Source organism: Lagenorhynchus albirostris, chromosome 3, assembly GCF_949774975.1.
Source record: "Lagenorhynchus albirostris chromosome 3, mLagAlb1.1, whole genome shotgun sequence".
NCBI lineage: Eukaryota > Metazoa > Chordata > Mammalia > Artiodactyla > Delphinidae > Lagenorhynchus > Lagenorhynchus albirostris.
In genome coordinates, this window is record NC_083097.1 from 129,925,137 (window position 1) to 129,952,177 (window position 27,041).

At 47.3% G+C, this 27,041-nt stretch overlaps 2 protein-coding genes across 9 annotated transcripts in view; both read left to right on the forward strand.

Annotated features, from left to right (window-relative positions):
* Positions 1 to 5,667, forward strand: part of GALNT10 (polypeptide N-acetylgalactosaminyltransferase 10) — a 229,855-nt gene extending 224,188 nt beyond the window's left edge. For 4 of the 7 annotated variants that reach the window (XM_060144071.1, XM_060144074.1, XM_060144072.1 and 1 more), the window contains 2 exons: positions 918 to 1,067; positions 1,558 to 5,667. In XM_060144071.1, coding sequence (XP_060000054.1) covers positions 918 to 1,067; positions 1,558 to 1,716 — 309 coding nt within the window. In that variant the 3' untranslated portion in view covers positions 1,717 to 5,667. The remainder of the gene's footprint in view (positions 1 to 917; positions 1,068 to 1,557) is intronic. The other 3 variants (XR_009539646.1, XM_060144073.1, XM_060144075.1) reach the window with 3 other exon arrangements.
* Positions 5,668 to 17,005: 11,338 nt separating this feature from the next.
* SAP30L (SAP30 like) lies at positions 17,006 to 26,317 on the forward strand. 2 transcript variants are annotated; one of them, XM_060144079.1, is made up of 4 exons: positions 17,010 to 17,746; positions 22,121 to 22,243; positions 24,435 to 24,533; positions 26,070 to 26,317. In XM_060144079.1, the coding sequence occupies exons 1-4, from the start codon at positions 17,549 to 17,551 to the stop codon at positions 26,196 to 26,198; spliced, it is 549 nt and encodes a 182-aa protein (XP_060000062.1). In that variant the 5' UTR covers positions 17,010 to 17,548; the 3' UTR covers positions 26,199 to 26,317. The 2 variants fall into 2 exon arrangements, with proteins under 2 accessions (XP_060000063.1, XP_060000062.1); XM_060144080.1 differs by lacking the exon at positions 24,435 to 24,533 and having other exon boundaries at positions 17,006 to 17,746.
* Positions 26,318 to 27,041: the final 724 nt, after the last annotated feature.

Here is a 27,041-nt window from a genome sequence, read left to right on the forward strand (position 1 = left end):
AAATACATACTGTCTGATTCCTTTTATATAAAATTCTAGAAATTGTGAACTAATCTCTAGTGATGGGAAGCAGAGGAGTGATTGCCTAGGGGCATGAGGAGTGGAGAGGGACAGGAGGAAAAGATTACAGAGGCACGTGAGGGTGCTTTTGGGGTGATGGATACGTCCACTACCTTGATGATGATGATGGTTTCACGGTGTCAACTATGTCAAAATGTATCAAACACGGGGCTTCCCTGGTGGCGCAGTGGTTGAGAGTCTGCCTGCCGATGCAGGGGACATGGGTTCGTGCCCCGGTCCGGGAAGATCCCACATGCTGCGGAGTGGCTGGGCCCGTGAGCCATGGCCGCTGAGCCTGCGCGTCCGGAGCCTGTGCTCCGCAACGGGAGAGGCTGCAACAGTGAGAGGCCTGCGTACCGCAAAAAAAAAAAAGTATCAAACTGTACACTTAAATGTGGGCAATTTATCGCATGCCAAATATTGTTCAGTAAAGCTGCTGAAAAGAAAGTTTATCGACCAAATACCATATGTGAACCTGGTTTGGATCCTGATTCAAACAGACTGACTGTGAAAAGAGAGGTATAAGGCAGTCTGAGAACACTTGAACTCAAGATATTTGATGACATGGAAGATTCTGTGATAACTTTTCATTGTTATCATGGCATTTACTGAAGTCATGACACTTGGTGTGGTAGGATGTCCAGGATTTGCTTCAGAATAACGTTGTGGGCGAGATATGGTGAGGGAAAGCTGTAACAAGATTTGCCGTGAGTTGGTAATCCTCGAAGCTGGGTCACTGGGACAGGTGTGGTCAATAAACTTTTTTCTGGACTCCTGTGTTTAAAATTCCCCATGGTTACAAAAAAAGAGAGTCCCCTAGCTTTGCTGTCCACCTCACGATGTGCCTGTGTATACAGGTGTTCACCTTCACCTGGAGAGAGGACATCCGGCCTGGAGACCCCCAGCACACCAAGAAGTTCTGCTTCGACGCCATCTCCCACACCAGCCCCGTCACCCTCTACGACTGCCACAGCATGAAGGGCAACCAGCTGTGGAAGTACCGCAAAGTAAGACAGGGTGTGGGGGGAACAGGGAAGCCTGCTCGATTTAAAAAAAAAAAAAATGTAATGCCTCATTCCTGCTCCCCAGAGCCCCTCCCTCACGTGTTTGTTCCACAGACCTACCATGCCCGACTCTCCAGTCATCAAGAGAAAGCAGAAATTCAACTGTTTATTTGAAGTCTCTGGAATCTTAAATGTTGGCAGCTGAGCCCATTTCTTAAAAAAAACTACCTTGAAAGCCAATGAAATTTGACTGGAGATGGGCAGTGATTAGGGCCCCGGCCCAGAAGTAGCAGGCATCACTTCTGCCCGCATCCCAGTGGGCACAGCTTAGGCATGTGACAAGGCCAGCTGCAAGGGAGGCGGGCAGTGCCCACTGTGTGCTCGAGAGGAGAGCCAGACAGGTCTGCAAGCCTCCCTGCCTCCTTGCTGTTACTGCTGCTGCTGTTTGTTCACCTCCCAGCGTGGCCCGGCTGATAACCTGCCTGTTTTGCAGGACCAGACCCTGTATCACCCCGTCAGCGGCAGTTGCATGGACTGCAGTGAACGTGACCACAGGATCTTCATGAACACCTGCAACCCCTCCTCTCCCACTCAGCAGTGGCTGTTTGAACACACCAACTCAACAGTCTTGGAAAAATTCAATAGCAACTGAGCCTTCACGTTCCCGTGGCAGGCCTGGCAGGGTCCTCTCCGGCATTCACTGCAGCCTCCCTCTCCCAAGAGAGGCAGGGCTTCTGCGGACTCCGTCACATAAAAGCTGCTGGCCAGCCGGGCCAGGGCAGAGGGGGCGCTTGAAGCTGGGCCAGGTGTCTGCCTGGCCCTGCAGGCCCAGAGTGGTGGAGCCGGGATAGAGAGCAGACCCCACAAGAGGCCCCGCTCAAGAGCAGAGCCTGCTGCACCCCTGGCGGCATCATGGAAATCCAGGAGAGCCTTTTCAACTTTGTCACCACGTTCCCTTGAGCATTATGCAGGAGGACTGCCAGGGCAGCCCTAGACCACCCTAAACTGAGTCCTCTGAGGCTGCCTAGCCTTCAGGTGGCTCATACATGACAGTCCTGCAGAGAGAGAGGCAAATTCTGTCTGTAGGGGGGGCAGCTTTTAGCACCAGTGCCACCCATCTGCAGCAGAAGGGAAAAAGTCTTTCTCGGGGCCACTGGTTTCAGCCTTTGAATTTTTGCCTGCCCAGCGTCTGTTCTCTGTCAGAGCCCCAGGAGATGCAGTCAGTCGAAAGTCGTGCCTCGGGCCCTCCGAGTGTACAGTACTGACCACTGGCCAGCTGCCAGGCCTGGGGGCAGCAGCGCGACCCGCAGATATTCCTTTGCAGCCGTGGACAGACGGGATGTCTCCCCTTGCTCTCAGGGTACTCGAAATGCCCATTTTAGCGCTCTCCGGGCACAAGGACAGCCCAGCCACCAGCTTTTCAGGACTGTGTTTCAGATGGCCTTGGGCCTGTGGCACGGGCCCAGTAGAAAACCTCCAAATTAGAAATTCTGGCTGAATTTCCCTCATCAGTGCTTCCATATCTCCCCCCCCCCACCCCCCCCCCCTCTCTCTCTCTCTCTCTCTCTCTCTCTCTCTCTCTCTCTCTCTCTCTCTCTCTCGGCCAATTGCCTGCCTCAGGAGAGGAACAGAGGTGTGAGGTCCGGAGGCCTCCAGGGTGGACCATGGGCAGATGCCTCGCCTCTGACTCATTGTGGTTCTGGTTCTCATCTGGAATTCTAGAATTTTTAAGGAACTCTGTACTGTGATCACAAACTAAAATGACACGTAGGATTCTGGTATTCTAGCATCCAATATGGATTTCTAGGATGCTGTGATTAGCCAGCCAAGTGTAAAACATTCGAGGCAGCCCCCAGCCTAGAGACAATCTGTGAAGTCCAACGTTGGTGGTGCTGGGGGAGGGGGCAGGAGACCTGTGTCCATCAGCTCATACCGGAGGCCTTGGTGTGACACGGTCCTCAGCCCAGACCTAAAGCCCTGCCAGCCTGCCACCATGGTCACACCTGCAGTGGAGAACAGATCCCAGTGTCCCATGAACAGACGTGTACCTAGCTCCATGCCGGTCCTTTGTGTTTACCTTTTGCTTTGTTGATTATGTGTCAGCCTCCCAGAGGGCTCCCAAACTAATAGGAAGTGTTTCTGTAACCAGCCTGCCACCCACTGATTCAGACATGGAAATCGCAGTCTACAGCCCACGGCTTCTGCCAGCTAGCCCAGGAAGTCCTTGAATCAGTATTCCAATTAGAGTCGAGCCTCTCCACTGTGTTATTTACCAATGAAATTACTGAGACATAAATCTGGGAGCAGAGCCATGAATCTGCCTTTGAGATGCTGGCTGATCTCAAGGCTGTCAATTATCTGGGGAGGGAAGTAAACATTCCCGGCCACCACTACCCCGATTAAGCGTGCAGCGGGCAAAGTGTCACTTCCACTTCTGCCTCAGCACAGGCCCTGCTCTGGCCACCTGCCCGCAGGAGAGGCAGCCCCGTGCTTACAAAGCCTGCTTGTCGATCCCTGGTGTCTTTTCCAAGGGAGTGCTATATCTTTAGAAGTGGCCCTCTGTAGGAAGGAGTCGAAGATGAGACCCCTTTCAGAATCTAGGATAACAAGAGTGTCGCAATATGGGAGAACTGAGTTAGGATTCATCATCAGAGAGTAATTCAGCATCATTAAAATACAAACTGTGCCTTTTAAAAAGAAAAAATGCAAATGTACAGCCAATCCCTAAACTTGAATCATTTCCTAGTGCCTTGCTAGACATAAAGGGGCGGGGTTGGGGGGAGGGGAAACATTTTTGGTGGTGTGTGCAGTTCCTGTTGGATGAGTGTGTGTTTCTTAATGTCTAATTTCAAGCAGGAGGCGTTGGGCCTAGAGCAGGATCTGAGACAGCAATGCCTCCCAAGGGCCAGAGGCCAGAAGTTATTCCATTTTATGCAAATAACACCCCAAATTTAAAGGGTAACTGCATGGCTCACTTAATCTGTGGCCAAGAAAGGCCTCAGCAGCCCCCGGGAGAGGGCCCTGTTTGGAAGCCACGCCTGCAGCCCCCAATCCCACGCCCAGGTGGAGGGCGGAGCAATGGCTAGGTTTCCAAATGGTCCCACTCCAAGTGGGTGACAGGACGCATGTGGGAAGCAGGAGCAGCAGCAAGCGGTCCTCAGTCGTCCTCTTTTCCATCCTTTGGTTCTCCTTTTGAGTCTGGCTTTGCACCCTCAACGAGGGATGGGCAGGTCCTCTGAGCACTCTGGCATTTGTAATTGCCGAGCCCACATCTGTAGGTGCTGAGACTTGACATAGCCTGTAATCAAGGAAGGAAGGAGAGAAGTCCGTTTGTTAACTGGCCAACTGATCGCACATACTAGCCACCCATTGTTTTGTCTTCATTTTGGAAAACCACCTGGCTCAAGGATCCAGGTCCCTGCTCCACCCTGGCTGATGCTCAGTCAAACAGCCAGGAGCCTGTGGAGGTGCTGTCAGCCAGGTAATGTGTGAGAACATGGACCTTTTCTCCTTTAGAGCCTTTCTTCTGAGCATGGGGTCGCAAAACAGGGTGTGGCTAGAGAGTATCATGCCTGTGTGGCCCACCAGCCGCCTTTCCAAAGGGGGACTCCAGAAACATTTTGGAATGCAAAGAGCATCTTCACTGTCAGCACAAGGCCTTGGAGGAGGCGGCTAAGTGTGCAGGCACACGTGGGAAAAGCCATTCCACCTTGTGCTTCCGGTTGGAGCTTTCAACTTTTAAAACAGTCCAGGAGCTATCAGTTCCCTATTTTTGGAAGAAATAGCTCAGAGGCAGAAGGGAGTACATCCACAAAAGGGATCTAATGGGAGATACGACCTTAGGACCTGGGGAGAAAGAGCAGTTCTTGTTGAAGATGTAGTTCTTGTTGGATTCCCAAAGTCCACATTATATTTGCCACCTGCTGAATTTCTTTTTCTCCTTAAGGAATAGGTGATGTCCTTGAAGATGACGCCATATTTCTTTCTGTGCATCTGTCTACTTTTCGTCTCTGAAGTTTCAGAAGAGTGGCGAAGCACTTTACAGTAGTAACTGAGAAATCTGGACTCCGTGCTTCAGGGATCCCTCGTTTGCACAGATTGGGTGATCCTTTGTAATTCTTAGAAGGCAATGCATTTTTAATTAAGTTTTCTGAAGATTTCTAAGTGTGGGAGAAGGGCAAGGTGCGAGTTCTGTCCTGGAATTCTTTTCTGCTTTCAACTGATGCATTTTTGTGAAAATCCAAGTAATATGTTTGTTCAAACTTGATCTTGAGCCAAGGCCCACTGTCACCTTTGGGGTGGGAGTTGGACCTACATTCCAAGCGACAAGGTCCTCTTAACATCCACTCCCAAAATGGCTTTGATTCAGCCATGCCAGCCAACAAGGTCAGGGTCCTGCTCTGTTACAGGCCTGAAGGTGGATCCCAAAGGGATTACAAGCAAGGAATACTTGAGAAGTCAGACCTGGGATTCCATAGAGAAAGCTCGAGACCGCCAACCTCTCATCTCCTGCCTGGAAAAGTGAGCCTTTGTGAAGACCTGACTTACCATGTACAACTGTGATTGTGACTGTTGTTGAGTAAACCTCCAGACTTTTCTCTAATGTGGTCTCTGGCTAATTCCTTGTCCTGCGCCATTCTCCAGTCCATCGTTCCCTGTGTATTCGTCGAGCACCCGCTCAGTGCCCAGGGCCTCTGCTAGGTCCAGAATAAATTCCCAACAGCCATCGTTCTAGAGAGTTAGGCAGACCTCAGACAACTCACCACGATGATGTCAGGTGTGAATAGGGCTATGAAGGATATAAACAAGGTATTTTAGAGACTGGGGTAGGGATCAACGTGAGGTAGGATAGTCAGGGAATGCCTCTGTGAGAGCTGGATGATATGAGGAGGGTGTACGAGCCAAGAGGCAGCTTGGTGGAGGGGCATTCCGGGCAAAGGGAACAGGCAGTGCAAAGGCCCTGAGGGAGGAAGGAGTTCCCGTGTTGGAGGCACAGAAGGAGTTCACAGACTTAGGCGAGGTAGCCCACAAGGGGTCTTACACCCAAAGACCACACCCCCGAGTGGAGGATTTCAGTGAAAATATGAAACAAGCTTAGCTCATGTCTTATGTTCACCCATGAGCCACAAGTCCCTGCTTACCAAAGCGTTGTGATGCTTCTGAGTGTTCGATTATGTAATACCATGTAGTGGAAAGAACACTGGTTGGCCCAGCTCTGCAACAGACTCGGTGAGATCTTGGGCAAATCCTGCCCGCTAACTAGGTCCCAGTTTTACACAGTGAAGTGAGTTTTTTGATGATGCTTCCAGCGCCACCTGTGCTCCTGTGGCTGAGTCTTGGGGTGGGGCTGCAGGAGGCCATGAACAGAAGCTATCCTGGTGCTGTCGTTCAGGGCCCACTAGAGGGCGCTGTGGACCGCGGCTTGGAGAAGGCTGATTAACAGAAAGGGGGCTCTGATCGCTGGCCACTGCGGCAGGTTTGAGCCCTGGAACACGAAGGTAGATACTGTCTTTTGTAACTCGTGTTGTTCGTTGTTGTTGTTGTTTGAAAAATCTTTTACCACCCATGAATTCTAAACAGTTTAATGGTTTCTTTAAAAAGATTTTACTAGGAAATAAAGGGTGGGAAGAACATTCCAGGTGTAAGGGCAGCCTGGGCAAAGACCCTGTGGGGGGAGCATGACAGGCATGAAGGTCAGTGAGCTGGAGCAGAGTGGGAGAGACAGAGGAGACGAGAAGGAGGGGCAAACCGAGCCAGGCCCTGCGGGGCCTTGCGGGCCGTGTTACCGAGTCTCTGATCTTTATATATATATATATATATATATATATATATATATATATATATATTTTTTTTTTTTTTTTTTTTTTTTTTTTTTTTTTGCGGTACGCGGGGCTCTCACTGTTCTGGCCTCTCCCGTTGCGGAGCACAGGCTCCGGACGCGCAGGCTCAGCGACCATGGCTCACGGGCCCAGCCGCTCCACGGCATGTGGGATCTTCCTGGACCGGGGCACGAACCCGTGTCCCCTGCAACAGCAGGCGGACTCTCAACCACTGTACCACCAGGGAAGCCCCACTGATCTTTATTTTAAAAGCAGCGGGAACCATTAAAGGGTTTGGGCAGAGTGAGAGCATCAGTTGTGACTTTGACGGACGTCTAGAGCCAGGAATGAGTTGCTCAAGGTGCTAGGCACGTACTAGGCACCTGGAGCCCGCAGAGTGAGAAACAAATCCAGCGCAACTGGCCCTCAGGTGCTCTTCAAAGTCACTGACAGCTGAGGCGGGTGACGGGAGAAGATCACGTTTCTCATCCATTTTAGTTCCTCATCCTCCCAAGTCTGCGAGCGCGAGAGGAGAATCCAAGGTAAAAAAGCGCTTAGCCGGACACACAGTGGGAGCTCTTTTGTGTTGTTGGCATACTTATTGGGAAACAGATTCAGAGAATTTGCCAGTGTGCTCAAAGGTTTGCATTTTTCTTTTCTCGCGGTGGGGTTGGGACTTCGGGGCTCCTGGCACTTAGGACTCAGTAAGTATTTGATGAATGGACAAATGGATGAATAATCTAGTTTCAGATTACACTTCAGGCCTTTTTTTCCTCCACTCTCAGCCCACAGATCCTATAGTGAGTTCTACCATGTTTGCTATATGCTGTGTGCCCTTGAGAAAGTCCCTTCCCCTCCCTGGGCCTCAGATTCTCCTTGCAACCATGAGAAGAAGGGGAGCAAATTAGATAATGGTCAACCCGGAATCTTCTAGTTCCACAAATCTTGCATCCAGTATTTTGCAATGGCCCAGATTGTGTTAAGGATTTATTTTCCAAGTTCAGCTACAGGATGAGATCCCCTCCTGGTTCTATTATTGGTGTCTCCCACCCGCGAGCTTCTGGCCTTCTGGTGAAGTGGGTCCAGGACTCAGCATCCAAAGCTTCCTTCCTGCAGCTGCTCACAGCTCTGCCAATCTCCGGCCTCAGGCAGCTGTCTCCTCTTTTGTTCACCCTCAATGCCTGGGCTGCCCAGCTTGGCAATACCTGGCGTCCCGAATGGTGCTCAGGGCAGCCTGCGGCTCTTGCCTTCAAGTCTGACTTGATTCAGGTTGGCAGGCTGACAGCCCTGGGCACACTTCACACCCACTCTCACACACACAACGCCATAGAAACAAAAGAACACACGGTGAGCCCTCAGAAAAAGCAGGTTTCTTAGCAACTTTACAGCCTTCGTTCATGAGCTACTTGAAATTGAAGCAGCGTCTGATCTCCTGCCAGCTCCTGCCTGGGGATGGGGAGAAGGGGATGGCGGGTCTGTCTTTGCTGGAGCTGAGAGCTCAGCTTCCCCACCGCTGGCCTATCAGTCAGCCTGGGAGGCAGAGGCCTAAATTCCAGATTTGTCCAGGTTCTCGGAGAGTCCTCGCTACGGTTGCTTCACAGCTGCAGCGGCAGAATTCAATCAACAAACCATACTGAAACATGTACTGTGGGCTCGTGGTGGTCCATGCTCTGTGCCCAGAGTGGTTGATCCCAGCTCTGTCCTCGGCCCTGGAAAAAGACAGGTAAATAAGGGACCACCTGCAACCTCTAGAGCCTAGTGATGAGAACAAACAAGGACACAGACAGGTGAGAAGAGAATAACTTGATTCCCGCTGCACTGCCTACAGGTTGCAGTTTGCACTATTTTACCCTTGCAGCTTTACCCCAGGCCTTTAGAATAAAACCCAAACTTTATAGCCAGGCCCAAAAGGTCCTTTGGAGCTGGCCCCTGCCTGCTTCTCCATCACGTCCTAACAGGGCTTAGGTGCCCACACAGGCCAAGGCTTTCCCACCTCCAGACCCCGCTGGACTCTGTTTGGAATGTTCTCCACCTGCTCTGCAGCTTCTTTTCATCCTTTGGGTCTCAGCCCAACTGTCACCTCACCCAAGAGGCTTCTCTATCAAGAACAGACCCACACACATCATTCACTCATTCTCAGCACCTCTGTAGCCCCCCTCCTCACACTTATCCTGATAACACAGTCTGTTCTCGTGATTCACAGCAGTTTTGTTCTATAAAGTCACCATGGACACTAAATGAGCAAATACAGACCCATCGCTCCTAGGGGAAGCACAGGATTAGGTTCCTGCCAGCCTCTGGTCACCACATTTTCATCAAGCCATCAATACATAACCTTGTTTTATGTGCATTTCTATTTAAAGACACTTCATTTCATATAGATCATTAATCCATTCACATTGAACTCACAGCCAACAACACTATAACTCATGCCTCAATGAAACTTATCTAACATATATCTTTTCTCCGTCAGGCACATCCCAGCCTTCTGTGCTTAGGAACGCTAGGCAGTACCTCAGCACTATGCTTACAGGGCATTTTAAACCAAAGCCATCAACGAAAGCACAGAAATGTAAACAGTGCAACCCAGAATAAGATGGCAAGAAGGACTTTTGTTTACAGTGCGAGAGCTGAATTGACCTCAGCTGGGAACATGCATGGTGGGTGACTCCAATTTTTCTCCACTCTACACATGCACACGTCCAGAAGTGATCTCAAAAGTGCAGCAAGTATCGGTTTTGAGGTTACAAGTACATTTTAGTGAGTAGGCAAATTTGCAAACCAAAATTAGCAAATGAGGATTATTTTAATTATTAGTTATTTTATTCCTTCATTTAGGTGTTTGATGTCTTTCTCCTCACTGGACTTCATGAGGGTAATGCTCTTTCTGTACTGCTCACCATTTTATCCCCAGCTCTTAGCAGAACTGATTCGGACTTTGAAAATTGTTGAGCTATTGTTGAACCAAATACCTATCTCTGGAATTTTTGTTTTGTGAGATTTATTAATACTCATGTTTTATGTCACTGTTAGTTGCATATTTAGTGAGGGCCAAAATAAAACAGCTACCCAGGGCTTTTTCCTGATCACACTCACAGAAGATTGATAGATAAATCAAAACTTGATTTTTTCATGGGCATTAGAATTTTCCAGTGAGGCAAATAATTACATGCAGTTTCCTAGTCTCAGCTGAATTATTCCTTAGAAACTTGCTTGGTAACCTAGCGTTAAAGAAAGAAGTGGAGAGGGCTAAGGGAATTTTTGCCTTCCCCATGACAGAGTATACACAGGCCCCTATATCCATACATAAATTCATTTCTGAAAATGTGACTAATCTCAAAAGTCAAACGACAAATGCATTCTGTCAACAGAGCACATCTGTTCCTAGGTGATAAAATATGGTATAACTCTTGCAATTACACTTGCATTTCTGGACACAACCTTTGATGATATATATCCAGTCTTGACTAATACAACTTCAATTTGATTATTTTCCTTCACAAATCAAAAAGCAGGCTTGAGAACATCCAGTGGAGGCTAAAGATTCATTCCTTTCAATCAATCTAGTTATTTCTCTTTTTTTCCAGTTTTAAGTCAGTAAAATGTTATCTTTTAAAAATTTTTATTGGAGTCGAGTTGATTTACAATGTTGTTAGCTTCTGCTGTACAGCAAAGTGAATCAATTATACATATATACAAAAATCACATATATACATATATAATTACACATATATCCACTCTTTTTTAGATTCTTTTTCCCACAGAGGTCATTACAGAGTATTGAGTAGAGTTCCCTGCGCTATACAGTTGGTTCTTATTAGTTATCTATTTTTATACACAGTAGTGTGTATATGTCAATCCCAATCTCCCAATTCATCCCTCCCCCCACTTCCCTCCTAGTAACCGTCCAAGTTTGTTTTATACGTCTGACTCTGTTTCGTAAACAAGTTCATTTGTACCATTTTTTGATTCCACATGAAAGCTAATTATTTCTATCTCTATATCAATTATAAAGAGTTAATGATACACATACTTCCTTTTTTAAACAGCCTTATTGAGCTGTAATTCACCCATTTACAGTGTATAATACAATGTTCTTAGTATGTTCACAAGGCTGTGCAGCCATCCCCACTTCCTAATTCCAGAACACTTCTGTCCCCCTAGAAAGAAGCCCTGTACCCATTAGCGCTCACTCCCCACCCCGGCCCCCAACCCCAAGACCCTCAGCCGTTGGCAACTGCTAATCTTACTGTCTCTATGGATTTACCTTTTCTGGACATTCCACATAAATAGAATCATGAAATATATGACCTTTTGTGTTTGGCTTTCACTTAGCATAATGTTTTCAAGGTTTATCCCTACTGTAGCATGTATCAGTACTTGATTTCTTTTTGTAGATGAATAATATTCCATATTCTCGATAGAATTTTGTTTATCCATTCATCAGTTGATAGATAGTTGGGTTGTTTCCATGTTTTTGGCTATTGTGAATAATGCTATGAACATTCATGTACAGGTTTTTGTGTAGATGTACCCTTTCATTTCTCTTGGGTAGATACCTAAAAGTGGAATTGCTAGGTCATCTGGTAATTCTATGTTTAACATTTTGAGTAGCTGCTAAACTGTTTTTCCAAAGTGGTGTCAGCATTTTGCATCCCTCCTAGCAATAGATGCAGGTTTCAATTTCTTCAGAGCTTCACCAACACTTGCTGTTGTCTGTCTTATTGACTGTAGCCATCCTAGTTTGTGTAAAGTAATATCTCATTGTGGTTTTCATTTACATTTCCCTAATGATTAGTGATGTTGAGCGTCTTTTCATGTGCTTATTGACCATTTGTATACGCTCTTTGGAGAAATATCTATTCAAACCCTTTGTCCACTTTTTAATTGGCTTGTCTTTTTATTATTGACTTGTAAGAGTTCTTTATATATTCTGTATACAAGTCCCTTATCAGATATATGATTTGCAGACATTTTCTCCCATTCTCACTTGCTTTAGATGCACGTGTCACATCGCTACTGTTGGTACTTTCACTTTGCCATTCACACAATTTTATGAGATTAAGATGCAATAAAATAATCAAGTACTTTCCCAATCATTGCTAGGCAGATGGATGTGGAGACCACCCATGCAGAAACTGAACAGTTGGCAGATAAGCAGTGCCACCTTGCCGTCTTGTCCTTTGATGTCTCTCCCTCACATGCAGAAACCTGAACCCAATGGGAAGCTTAGAGGTGTCATCATGTAACATGTGAAATAATAACTACCGCTTATTGAGCACTTACTATATGCAAGACATTGTGCTAAGTGCTTTCCATTTATCACATTTGATTTTCACAGAAGCCCTATAAGAGAAGTACTATTATCTCATTTTATAGATGAAGAAAACTCAGGCTCTTATAGTTTAAGTTGTCAATGGTTCTACAGCAAATAAATTGGCAGAGGTGGGATTCAAACCAAGTGCTTCAGAGTAAGGAGCCCTTGCTCTTATCCATGATGCCAAGAGCCGCGATACCTGTCAAGTGCCAGGCTGCAGACAAGGGCCAGAGCCAGAGGAATCTTTCACAGGTTCTCAGTGGAATAAGGAAAATAAGGCTAAATTTATTCCATTTAGATGACTGTCCTTTATTTTGAGATTCTTCCTACTTTTTTGGTATTCTGTATCGCCTACTAACAATACCAAAAGACAGTATTTTTCTTACCGTTATTATAAAAGAAATATAGTCACATGGTAAAATATTCAAATAGGAAAATGCATTATTAGCTTCAAATTCTTTCTGCCTTTCCTTCCTTGACCTGCAGTCTCCACCATAGAGGCAACCACAATTACTAGTTTGTGTATCCTTCATATACATATGTGCACAAATGGGTGTATAAAATTTTCTTGAAATACAAATGGAACTTATACTCTACATACTGCTCTGTATCTTTTCTTTTTTCACTTAATATCTTGGTATATATTTAATTTATTGAAAAAACGTTGACTGAGTCCCTACTCTGGTAGCCGCCAGAATTGGAGAATTAGTGTTGTATGCACTCGAGCTACAGCAGCAAATAATACAGACATGGTCCCTGCCTTCATGGAGCTTATATTGTAATGGGAGAGACAGTCACACAACAAAAAGAATAATAATAAAAGAGATTAACTGCATATTGTGATGAATGTGAATAAGAAAAGACACTGAACAGAGAACAGATGGGCTCGGGAAACCAACTGCTCTTAATCTCTCTGGGGAGATGACATTTAAATTAAGACTTGAGGGATGGAGCCAGCCATAAAGGAGCAGGTGGAACAGCATTCCAGTCAGAGGGAACTGCCAGTGCAGAGACCTTGAGGTAGGAAGGAGCTTGGCCTTTTTGAGGAACTTACAGAAGAATAATTAGAGTTGAGGCACGGGGAGCAGGGCAAAGAGATGGCAGGGGGCAGTGTTAGAATGCACTGGGAAGCTGGTGAGGGGCCTTAAGGAGGGTGTGGCATGGTCTGGTTTGTGTAGATGCTCCCTAGAGAACAAGTGACTTAGTGACCTGCTCAGAGGCCAGTGAAACACTTCAGGCAAAAGATGATGGTGGGCTGGGCTAGGTGGCTGGCTGCAGAAAATGAAGCAAAGAGGACAGATTCTAAATATCTATTGGAAGTAGAAGAAAGTGCCTTGCTGATGGGTTGGCTTGGAGTGGGGTGAGAGGGAGGGAGAGTCACAGGTGATGCAGGTTGCAATTTATGAATTTGGGTGTCAGAGAAGGTTAACTTGAACATCGTGGTCTGTGATGCCTCTGGAGCATTCCAAGCAAAGAGCTGAATGTTGTTATCTGGAGTTCAGAGGAGAGGTCTCAGCTAGAATTATAAAGCTGGGGGTTATCAACCTGCAATTTTAAATATCTGGGGGTAGGTTTGGGTATGGAAAAGAATGTTATAGTTACTGACTCAAGTTGCCCATTTAAAAATGTAGCTTCTCCTAAAGGCTTTAAATTCAACTTACAAATCTTGTTATTCCATTATAAGTCTAGTAATTTTTTGTATGAAGATAAGGACAATCACTTTCACTTGTTCTAATTACTATTAAATTAATTCTTAAATTTAGTAGCTTCAGTCCTCAAACATTTAACAGACTTACAGCCTTAATTAATCGAATTTCCTTAGACATTTCAGACTACAGTTACAAAATTAATATGCCTGATTTTCTCAAACACTTTAAATGTCCAATAAGGGCAGACTTACAAATCTAAAAAGCCAGATCTTTCTAAGCACTTAACCATATGTTGTAGATTCATTACCTAAAGTTACAAATGTAACAAGTCAGATTCTCTGGGCCATTTCAAGAATCTTAAATCCTACACAAAGCAGAACAAGATCACAGAAACTTCTCTCCTGTATTCATTCCTTCAATATCTGAATATTTATTTATATCTCCCCTCTGGAGTTACAGATTTACTCCCCCAGCAAGGGGATCAGAATTTTTTCCAAATATTACTATTTGGAACTAACCTATATAACAACATGGGGAAAGCTTATGAGAAAGCTTTCCTTGAAGAAAGACTACAAAATTGTATGTAAAGGATGGTTAAAAGCATGTGCCCCGCCCCCAAGAAAATACATAGAGGCTGGGGGTAATTAGGAGAGAAACCGCACAGTAATTTGAACAGGGAAAGGTTAATATAAAGATTTATTAATTGTAACAGGGGACTGTAGTAATGAGGCATTGCCCAGTAAGAAGTAAAGAGAACTCTGAAGAATACAGGAAGAGCAGATGGAAGGAGCAGACAATACTCCTGGGGCTGAGAGAGAGGACCCAGGAGAAAGGACCCCCTGCCCCTCCCCCGCCAGAAGGGTAGTGCCAGGAGAAGCTGGTGCTGAAGAAACTGTGTGTACTGCAGTAGCCTGGTGCTGGATGCAAATGCTATTTTGAAACAAATATATGTGGGAAATGTAGGAGCTCTTATCCATACTAATCAAGTTTGAAAGCAACATCACACACTGCCTTGTACAGATACCCAGCTGTTTTCTGTGTTGATGTCTGAGCTCCCCTGCTAGAAGATATCCTCTTTTAAAGCAAGGATTATATTTCATCTTCCTCGTATGGCCAAGCCTGAAGTGAGTATACATTATATGCTCAATAATTTATTTTTGAATATATGAACTCTGAGGGAAGAATCCTACTCAGCTTGCCTTTTTTCCATTAATTTTTTATTCTCTGTTTTCCTACTGTAAAGGCAAGAAATATTTACTGGGGAAAATGCAAAGGTAGAATAAAGGGAGGAAAATATCCATCATAATTACTGTTGGTACTTTGGTGTATTTCTTAGGCACAAATAGTTGTTTTTCTTTTTTTAAAAACATAGATGTACACACATCATATCCCATATGCAATGTTATATCCTGTATCTTAAACTTAACGTAAATAAAGCACTTCTCCAACTCATCAACTCTTTGTTGAAGAGTCAGTAGTGAATTATTTTATATAGAAAACGTTTACATTGATGTTATGAATGCAAATGACTGCAAAATATCTCATTCTGAAGATGTTAGGTTGTTGATCTAACCATGTTAGATCAACCATGTTAACATCTAACCATGTTAGATGTTAGGTTGTTGATCTTCCCTTGTGAAACTTTTGGTTCTTTCAAAATTTTTCCTATTATAAATAATCGCATAATGAACACTGTTGCGTATAAAATATTCTCCGGTAGGCCGATTTCCTGAAATGGCTGCCCCACATGTGAAATTACTAGGCTAGTGGGTACAAATACGTCTAAGGCCACTGAGGAAAACTGAAGATCATAGGACATCTGCTTCTAAACATGAAAACTGGTAGCTTCCCGTTTTCAACAAGAAACAAACCAGAAGCCTCTTCAATGCCACCTAGTAGTACCAAAAGGTACACGTGCTTAGCTAACGCTCCCAGTCCCCTCCACGCCCCTCCCCCTGAGAAAATGCTGCCCAGCCCTAAAAGACTGCATGACCCTGGGCTAGTCCCTTCGGGCCTTTGGCCCTCATTTGTCCCCAGGCTACCCAGTGGAGAGGTGGCCTGACTAGGCGTGCCGAATTAGAGGATTTCCCTACAGCACTGAGTGTGTGTTTGACGTCCTGGGCGCCGAACCCCAAGCTCTGGGCCTCCGCAGGGCGCGGTCACCTCGCGGGTAAATCCGGAGGCTTAAAGCATTAGAAGCTACAGTTTACAGAGCTCCAGGGAGGGCCCAAAGTACGACAAGTCCTTCTCCACGCCGAGATTGGCCCAGCCTTTTCTACATCTCCTGCGCAGCGCCTCCTCTTCCCTGCGGTTCACCTAGTCCACCCTCCAGACCTAATCCCGACTTCCGATTCTTCCCAGCGGAAGGGTCACCCAAGCCCCTTGGGTCCCCTTCCCTCTCTCCTTTTCTTTCCGCGCCGACCAAGCCAGTCCCAGTCTCCACAGTGGGGGGTCTCCGCCACCCTAAGCTCCTGACCACCTTGCAAGACCTGCCATCAGACCCCCATCACCTCTTCTGCACGTCTTGCCACGTTATCTGTCCCGATCGTCCCTCTGTCTTTCCCGCCACGACTGTCTTTCTATCCGATTTCTATCCCGCAGGTCTGCGTGTCCTCTGGCCGTGGTCCTTCCGTTTCACCCTGTCTGAACCTCTCATGACAGTTTCTCTATCCCCTTTAGGTCCCCCCTCCCCTCACATGCTCCTCCGCGTATCTCTCCCTCTGCGTCCCCGCCCACGTCTGCACTTCTGTCCCCCGAAAGTGATCCTCCGTACCCGGAGTCGGGCCCTCCGTCCAGCCGGGACCCTGCTAACCATCCATTCCCGGGCCCGGAGAGTCTGCGGCCCGGTTCCCCTCCCTCACCCGGGGAACTCTTCCCTCTTCCACTTTCTCTACTTTGAACCCATCCCAGCAGAGTCCAGGAAGTAGCCAGGCGCCGGGGACTGGCGGCGATGGCGCCCAATGGGACGCGCCAGCGGCGGCGGCGGCCCCGCCCAGAGTGCGAACTCGGCCAATGGACGTGCGGAGGCGGGACTTCCGCTGTCCCGCGGAGGGCGGGGGAGCGAACTGTTGTGGTGCGGAGCGTTGGGCGGGCGGCGGCCGGGCGGCCCAGGGGCTGCCGCGGGACTCGGGGCGCAGCCGAGCGGCTGCAGGGGTGGGGCGGGCCGGACGCGCCCCGGGGCCCGGACGCCGCGGGTTCGAGGCCGGGCCCCGCGCGGGGAGGCCGCGCCACCCCGGGGGAGCTGCCCGGCGGCGAGTTTGCCCGGCAGCCGAAATAAGGCGGGAGCCTGCGGGGGCCCTCGGAACCCCCTGCCAACCTGGGCCTGGAGTCCTCGGGGAGCGGCTGCTTCCTGGGACGCCCTCTCGGACGTCCCCGCCGAAGGGTAACGGTTAAGGGCCCCCGGCAGAAGGCGCCTCCGGGTGACTCCCGGCGGGGCCCTGCGAGCCGCAGGAGCCGACCCCGGGGCCGCGAGCGGGGAGGAAGGGGCTTGGCGGAGACGCGGGGCCGGAGACCGAAGGAGCGGGAGCGCGGCGGAGCGGAGCCGGGTCTCCCGGTCGCGGGGCAGGGCAGCGCCTCGGCTGCAGACGGACTCTGGGACCCTCGAGTGCGGGGGCCTCGGCAACCTGCCCCGCGGGGAGCGCGGCCGCGGAGTGGCCTACGGGGGACCCTCCCCCAGAGGGGCCGGCCCGGGGCGGGGAGATGAACGGCTTTAGCACAGAGGAGGACAGCCGGGAAGGGCCCCCCGCCGCCCCCGCCGCTGCCCCGGGCTACGGCCAGAGCTGCTGCCTCATCGAGGACGGCGAGCGCTGCGTCCGGCCCGCGGGCAACGCCTCCTTCAGCAAGAGGGTGCAGAAGAGCATCTCGCAGAAGAAACTCAAGCTGGACATCGACAAGAGCGTGAGTCCGCCCCCGCCCCCGGCTGGGCCCCCGCACCGGGCAGCTCTCGGGCCGCTGCCCCGGGCTGCGGGCGGGACTCGGGGGCCCTCCCCGCCCTGGGCCTCGCCGCCCTTTATCTGCAAACTGAGGAGTTGGGCTTGCAAAGGCCACTCGGCGCTGGTGGGCTCTAACTAGGACTCTGCCCAAATCCGGGAGGTTAGCGGCGGGGGCTCCGAGGACCCTTCCTGCCTGGGAAGATTTGATACCAGTTTTTAGCTCGTTTTATTGGTGCAGACATGGGAGCAGGAAGAGGTGGGTTCATTTGGTTCGCCCACGGAGGAGCAGGTATTAGGGAGGAGGTGATGAAGGGACCCAGCTCCTCTCCAACTTCTCCCTCCTTCTCGGATCCGTGTTATTCCTTCAGAAAAAGAAAGGTGGCAGTTACGTCCCTGTCTGGGGCGGCCTCAGCTTCTGCAGAGGGTCACCGAGCTCGCTGCTCAGCAGGCAGCTGTGGGGACCTGGGATTTTCAAGGATGTGGCAGAAATAAGACCAAGATCTGGTCTCGGGAGGTGGCTCTGGCAGTCGAAGTGACAGAAAGGAAGAAAATCCATTTTTATAGGGTTAACTTCTTTACAAATGCCCAGGAGAGTGGAGGTGGGTAATTTAAATTTGAATAGAAAACCTTTCCTGTGTGATTTCACCACTTCTAGTTAACTATTCTAAAGATGGGCGTATTGTCAACCAGTTAAGAACTGTTTGTTTTGACATCTGTTGCTGCAAGCCTTAAGTGGCTGCCTGATGATTAGGAATTGGAAGTTAGAGGGGTATTTAATATTCAGGTAGACCAGCTAGGAGATTAGGTGGTTAACATCCATTCTCTTTTAGGACCAAAATTTCTCCACTTTGAGGGGAAATCAGAGATTGCTTGTTAAACTGAAAGGGCACCCACTTCTGCATTTCTGATTTTACAACTGAAAATGAGGCCCAGAGATAGGAAGTGACAGTGCCAAAGTCACACAGCACCTAAGAGGCTGGTTAATTTCTTGAATCCGTTGTCTGATTTACTTCCAAGCCCCATGCATAAGCCTTGATTAAGTGTTTAATAAGTAAAAAAAATTCTTCCCTGCCCTTCCTTCTACGCTCTTCACTCTCACCCCCATTTTTTTAAGTTAACAATTATATTTGCAACTCTTGAATGGAAAGATGCTACTTTGAAGTGGTTGAGGGTGAGTTGATGGCTTTCTTAGTACACATCTCTATCAATGAATGAATAAATGAATGAAAGGAATTCATCTAAGCAAACACTGTCGGCTAGACACTGTCGTGGCCTGGATTAGGACATGTATGGAAATGAAATGCTAATTCTAAGACAGTAATGAATTCATTCTCATGGAAACACTGCCCACCTTCTGTTTAGGTTGTTGGGAGCCTTTACTTGAGCAGCTTATAATAATATTTTATAGTACTAAAAAAAAAAGAAATTCCCAGTTCTTTTAAACCCACCATCTGAACAATTGTGCTGCTGCAACTGAGGCTCCATTTTCCCAGTGACCCCACTGGAAAACCTGTGTTGGGCTATGTTGACCATTTGACACACGCTGTCTAGAAGAGAGGCAGCCTGAGCCTGGTACTAGAGTTCCCAAAAGGTAATGCTTCTGAAGGAGTAGGATTTCAAGGCAGAGTCACTCACAGTTTGTTTGAAGGTGGTGTTGTGGAGTCATTTCTTCTGAAAGGGATTCTATTTCATTCTCACAGGCTTGGGCAGGAATTCAGTTTTAAGTAACTGCTGTGTTACAAGAATTTTTAGCTGTTGCAGAAAGTGAAAAAGGAAAAAAAACACTAGAGCCTTTTCTACCACCCTCCTTTCTCCACCCCCAGTTCCCTAAAGGCCACTGGGCTCTGAAATTTCTGAAAACCAATATGTACTTGAAAACAGTTAAGGAGGAATAATGACTATTTATCTTGTAAAGGGGTCTAGCAGAGAACCTTTTTAAATAATAGCACCTTAAATCCTACTCATGCAGTTTAACTCCTTTCATGTAAACATTGGCAGTGTTCTGTGATTTATTAAGATATAACATGCTTTCAAACATCCCTCCAATTGACATATATCTGCTTTTTTCTGGAGAAAAGTAGAAGTGGAGAATAGAGTAAGGAAAACATTGCAGGAGGAAAGGACGTGTGCCAGGGGTTAGAAGGTCTGGATGACCTTGGCCAGGTCATTTCTCCACTCTAGGTGGCTTCAGGTTATCCCAGTAGAAAATGAGATGGGAGCCAGGGGGCTTACACTAGTGACTGCTGAGTTGTCTTCCATCTAGGATTCCATTATTCTAGTGTCCTGACTTGAAATCTCCCAGCCACAGCTTTAGGAATCACGTCTCTGCCTGTTCTTTTTCCAAGTCTGTCACTCTGTGAATGTGAGGAACAGCTTAGTCTCTCAGACCTTACATGTGAGACTAGCTAACATGAGGGCCAGCTTCCTGTGAGGTGTGTAGGGTATGCTGTGAGTGTGCTTTCTGTCCTCGTAAAAGCACATCCAGTAGTCTGTACATCAGCTAGGTGAGATTCTTTGGGACAGTGACACGTGCCGTGTCCGCAGGTCCTGTGACAGAGTTGAATCTGGCAAAGCTGTTCCAATTTGTTGCCATATGTAAATGTGGCTTTTACTGGCCTAAGCTGCTTTTAGATGCAAGGGGGTGGCTGTGTTGATGCAGCAGCATTTATTGATTACCTGCTGTCTGCAAGACACCCTCACAATGTAAACTTAAAACTACTCATGACTCACCAATCCAACCACATGAAAGTGCTAATTCATCTGAATAAAAAACAGTTTTCATTATTTTCTCCGTGAAAAGGCCTGAATTAATTACGCTGGTTTCCTATCAGCTTACTTTTATCTTTAAGCATTTGAGGAATAAACTCAAATTCAGAAGTCTCTCAAGAACATTTGCGCAACATCTGGTTCAGTGTCACCAACCCCAAGTCATTTACAGTCATCCTCCATTCAATCCTGCTAGTTATATTCTTAATAAGAACACGCTCTTCACATCTTAGCTGCTGTTGCCGCCTTCACTTACTATTATAATAAGCCTCCAGCCTGCATTAGAAAAGCAGCAGTTGTATCCAGCTTCTTTTTTTTTAAAGTTTCTTATTTATGTATTTATATACTTTGGGCTGCGTTGGGTCTTCGTTGCTGTGCGCAGGCTTTCTCTAGTTGCGGTGAGCAGGGACTACTCTGTTGCCGTGCATGGACTTCTCATTATGGTGGCTTCTCTTGTTGCGGAGCACAGGCTTTAGGTGCGCGGGCTTCAGTTGTTGCAGCACGCAGGCTCAGTAGTTGCGGCATGGGGGCCCTAGAGCGTGTGGGCTGAGTAGTTGCGGCACATAGGCTCAGTAGTTGCGGCACATAGGCTCAGTAGTTGTGGCTCGTGTACTCTAGAGCGCAGGCTCAGTAGTTGTGGCGCACGGGCTTAGTTGCTCCGTGGCATGTGGGATCTTCCCAGACCAGAGATCAAACCCGTGTCTCCTGTATTGGCAGGCGGATTCTTAACCACTGCGCCACCAGGGAAGTCCCCCAGCTTCTTTTATGTGGTTCCACCTTGTGAGAATTTCTGCTCCTCTTTCCACTTCTCTTTGTGGATTAGATGTGTGGTGATGCAAGAATTATAAATAGATACACAGAAATAGTTTTTCAGAGGGTTGTCATCGTACAATAGTAACTGTTGTCAATGTAAAAATAGGCTGTCCCATCTACCATTACCACAGTGCCTTCTTTCCTGCTTTCCTGCTCCCGGGACAGTGCATTCCAGCGAGGTATAAGTTCCTAACTCCTACAGGTCTGAAAATGTCACGTCTCTCCCTGTTTCAAAAACCTTGGGTGACCCTGTCTTGTTTGAAGGAAAGTCTAAGCTGTTCTCATGCCCCTGACGCCCAGATTTCTCCTGATGCTCCTGCACAGGCAGCCGCCTGCATCTAAGTGACATGGTCTCCTCAGGGCCTCTTCACTCATGCCTTCCATCGGCCTCATTTGAAACTTAAGTCGTGGCCTTTCCCATCTGGAATGCTTCCTGACTACCTGCAAATCCTCCCTTCTGGTCAGGGACCTCCACTCTAGCTAGCTCAGCCGCAGGGCCTTGCCCTTTGCTGTATCCATACCATTTGTTGTATTTATCATTCGGGGGGACTTGGTTTATAACGCACTGCCCGGTGCGATATTAGCGTTCGGGGTTCTCATTGTGCAATTCAGTAGGAAACTTGTGGAAATGATGGCTTGCATCTTGTTCTTCCTTGATGTCTCCAATGCCTCGCAAGGGAGAAAAGCCCCATAATTTGACAGATACCTGTTGCTGTTTCCATGGAATTGGCAACTCTGACTTTAATTTGCTTCCCAACAGGTAAGACACCTGTATATTTGCGATTTCCACAAAAATTTCATCCAGAGTGTACGAAATAAAAGGAAGAGGAAGACAAGTGACGATGGTGGAGATTCTCCTGAGCATGACACTGACATTCCTGAGGTAAAGGTCCAAAACTTTACCTTAAGAAAGCTGGGAGAATGGATTCTAACCTGATCCTTACCTCTGGCCTGGCCTAAGAAGGAATTTTAGTCTTCTCTTTGTTGCTGTGGTGTATTTGAAAAGTGACTAATAGAATCATAGTAATATGGAATCTGAGAGCTGAAAGCTTAGAAATCAACTGGTCTGACTGCCCCACAATTTTACAGACACTCAGAGTCACACACACAGTTTGGGAGCCCCAGTCCAGTGCCCTTTCCAGTAGGCTGTGCTGACTTTCTTCAAAAAAAACCCTGAGAAATACCTAAATACAACCACAATGTCAAGTTTTTTAAAACTTTGTTTTTGCCCTTAAAGTTAGAGACTGAGTGTATATGGATTGGGGGAAGTCATTTCCCCTCTGTTTTCTGGTCTGCAAAATGAAGGTGTAAGTTGTCAGGTCACACCAGCTCTGATTTTCTATCACTCTCTGATTCCTGGTCCAGGCTTGTTCCCAAAGATCTATTCCAAGGTCAGTTACACTGGCCCAGGGTTTCTCAACCCTGGCACTGTTGACATTTGGGGCAGATACTTCTTTGTGGTGGGGCTGTCCTGTGCATCGTAGCATGTTCAGCAGCATCCCTGGCTTCTACCCACTAGGTGCCGTGCACACCTAGTGTCTCTAGACATTGCAGGTGTCCTCTGGGGGGCAGGATCATCCCCTGCTGAGAACCGTCGCACTAGATGATGAGCCCTGGGCTTCTCAAACCAGAAGCCTGCCTTTCCTTCAAGGTGCCAGTGTCTATTAAGCAAGGCTACAGGGAGGAATATCGAATTTTCTTTCTATCTAAATTGTTTTCACTTAAGACTCAGCAAAAGAAGAACCGTTTATAATGTACACTGGATATTTGATGCATGAATATTTCATAAGGCAACCGCCTGTTAGCACTCAGAGTGAAAATGACTGTGTAGGAATAGAAAGAGTAGGCAGGCCTTTGTCTGCAGATGTGGAGGAAACCTTTGAAAATATGGCCCTTTCCCTCTGCCCCTTCCTGTGTCCCCTTTTCTAGCATTGGTTTACAGTATCTTTCTAATGCTTTTAGCATTTTTATTATTATTTTATGAAAAAATGGATGTATTTACTTTCTAAATGCTTTTCACAAAAAAAAAAAAAGGTTTGAGGAATGTTTGAAAAGAAAGAAGGACTTTGGTCCCTCATATTGATCATTCATTTTGTTTTTAAGTGCTCTCCACCTGCCTGAAGCAAGAACATCTCTTTTAGAGGCAGGTAAAGGCAGCCCAACTTTCTGGGCCTTCAATATTTCATGACTGTGCAGCTTTCCTCTCTTCCTTTGTTAGAAAAAAAAGGGAGGGTCCTTTCCCCTCTGTTACCCAGTCATCTGCAGAGACCCTGACCCTAACCTGCTGATTTGTACATTTGCTACAGTAGCTTTGAGCTTTCTCTGGAAGGCTGTTAAGGATCCTAATACCCGAAGGCTGAGCCTAGGGGAGAACTATTTGAGAATACCAGTACTTCCCACTGTCCTCCGTCATGCCCCTCTATCTACTCTGTGCCGAGCTCTGGCCTGTCTTCCTCCAGGATGTCTGTCTGCTTTTACCTTTGCTCTCCATGCCTGCTATGCCCTCTAGCATCAGCACCCCTGCAGAGCTCAACTTCACCATCTCATTTCTGGACCATTGCTGCAGCATCTCCCTCTGCTGTCCCTCCACCCCCAGTCAGTCTTCCCACAAACCACCACAGATCCATCTTCCTAGAACAGCGCCCTCCCACCTAGGTTCTCTCCTTCTGCTTGTCAAGACACGCTCCCACCCAGTCTCACCTTTTAAACCCATCACGAGAGCCTCTGACCCCTAGCCCGTATGTCCTCTCATGGCTTTCCGAGCCCATGGCCTTCTCTCTCATTCCCTACTCTAGTTCTTTTCCTCACTGTCTCTCTAAACCCTGCCTCTCCTTAGCGGAAGCTTCACAACCTCCATCAGCCTTCTGGGACCACCCCTCCCCCGCCAGAACTCTGCTTCCACTGTTGTTTCTGTCCTTCCAGCCAGTTATTAGTCCTTGGTGGACCATTTCTAAGACTTCTTTGTAGTCTCTCCATCCCCACCCCTATCTAACGTAGTGCTAGGCACACAGTGGGCTCTCAGTGAGTCGTGGCTGGTCAGGTGATGGATAATGTGTTTCTCCTCTTCTCTCTAGGTTGATCTGTTCCAGCTGCAGGTGAACACTCTCCGACGTTATAAACGGCACTACAAATTGCAGACCAGACCAGGCTTCAATAAGGCCCAGTTAGCAGAAGTAGGTAGACAAAATTGCGCTCTAAAGAGGGAGAGCCAGCGTTGTGCTTCTGATGGTGACCTTGATTCTCCATGTGTGTCTATACGTAATCCCTTCCATACCTCTGGAAGCAACTTCCTCTTTCCTCTTTTGCACAATTTAGAATCCCCCAGCTTTAGACCTAGAAAGGCCTGATTTCCATAAAAGAAACCAGGGCACAGAGAAAGGAAAGGACTTGCTTAAAACCATACAGCAAGTTGGTAGCTTGGAATCTCAAGAGTCCTGATTCTAAGTTCTGAGTGTTCTTTTGTTTGTTCATTTGTTTGAATCTTGTTTTGCAAGATTCTTTCTAGATATGTTCCATTCTGCACATGAGGTGTGTCTGATTAATCATCCCCAAACCTTTACTCATGTTCTGTAGGAGCTATTTTTCTTTCTTTGGTTGTTTTCCTTGAATTCTTCTACTCTGATGTTGGTAATGGAAGTATTTATTACAATGAACGGAGCCTAAGAACGTTTTCTCCTGCCCTGAGTCCCTAACACAGTTCCGGGCGTGGGATGGGGATGCGGGTGCTCCATTGGCCATTATTTTAATGTACTGACAGCCCTGCCTTGATACTTCCGTCCTGTTGGCATTTGTGTGGGTACCCTCTCATCCTTCTTTTCTAAATGTGTTTTTCTGTCTATTGTAGAAAACTTGGGAAATGATGAAAAATGCCATCCTACTATTCAGAGACAACCACTCTGTAGTTTTCGTTCTCTGACTCCCTTTTTATCTGAACCAGTGCCCTCGGTCCATCCAGAGATTTCCTTATGGGGTCACATCCCTGTTGGTTTTTGGTCTTCCCTTTAGCGCTTTCTTGCCGATTCATCATTTTTCCTTAAACCTCTCCTTCACCAGCGTCCAGATAAACCACAGAAGCACACAAGCCTTTCCTACTTCAAGATAACATTACCCTAGCCAGTGTCCACCCCTGGTGGGAGGGGTGGGATGAGACGGGGCAAGAGGAGACCTGCATTCTCAGGACTTGGAAATAAAGTATCAGGAATACATAGTAAATGATGAATTTTTCTTCAAATCTCGTGTCTTTCAAGAGGCAGTTATGTACTATTTAGATGGTTTTTTGGGTGAGACACTTACATCTGTTCAATTGGGTATTTATTTGACACAATTTTAAAAGGACACTTTTCTGCCCAGTTCCTGGGCCTGAGAGCTTATGGTAGCAGCTGGTCAACCCTTGTAGTCCCAGTCTCTTGCTCCATGAGGATGACCTTGAGACTATGCCATGATGGACAGTTGGCTGCCACTGAAACAGAACTGCACCTTAGGAGTGTTGTGGAATAAAGTGTTGCTTTTGGAAGCCTGGAAACCAAATCACCTAAACCTGGGAAGAAAGGGCATTCTGCATCCTGTAGCGCTGCAGGAAGTTCTGCAGTAATCATAACCCCTTCCATAGCTCCGGGAGCAACTTGCTGTTCCCTCTTTCGCACAGCTTAGAATTTGTGGCCCTCGTGGTTCACGTGGTTTAATGGACTCTGGTTTTCCTCCCCATGTAGACTGTCAGCCGACACTTCAGGAACATACCCGTGAATGAAAAGGAGACACTCGCTTACTTCATCTACATGGTGAAGAGTAACAAGAGTAGACTGGACCAGAAATCAGAGGGCGGCAAGCAGCTTGAGTGATGATGAAGCACATCTTCAAGAAATGAAGTATAATGCTTAATGCACAGGTGATATCTGCTACATTTAAGCCCGTAAAGACTGTTAAATTTTATTGTAAATAAAAAAGTTTGAATGATGAATATTGTAAATCTTTTCGGTCAGGAGGATTATATTCTCATGATTCAGCATGTTTATACACAGACTTTAAGGCAACTACTGGACTAAAAAAAAAACAAGATCGGAAAAAGAGTGAAAGAAAAACAATGTATTGCCACATTCAGCAAAGCATTAAGTCAGTTCTACTGGAAATGTGGGATGACAGATATTTTGGTAGTCATCTTGTAATTCCATGCTGCCACATGTGAGGTGTAGCCCTGGACCAGCAGCGAGGTACGGCTTGGCGGGGAGGTACATGAGCAGACCCGTCTGCTGGGGACATAGGCGCCCCTCTTTGTTGCAGGCTTTTTCGCTTATCAGCAAATCCATTTGACACTGGTCCCTCGCCAGCTTTGTGCTTTGCACACAGTAGGCACTCAGTCAGGATTTGCTGGTTAATCCAGCTGTCACTAACAGTGCCAGCCTTGTGCTTCCCACCTCCAGGTATTGAGGCCTCTGCCGTTTCTGTTGCTCACCACTTAACTTCCGGAGTGTGAGGAAATCCTGACGCACCAACAGGATATTTCAGGTCAGACGAGAACTTCAGGGCAATCTCATGTGCCAGGCTGTATCTGTGGAGGTTCCAGAAACACTGAGGCAGAGCCCCTCCCGGGAGCCACGGCTCTTTGTTCACCCCTTCATGCCTCATGCTTCATGGTCAAGTTATGTATTGTGACTTCAGCCATTCTCCTGTGCCAGAAATGCTTT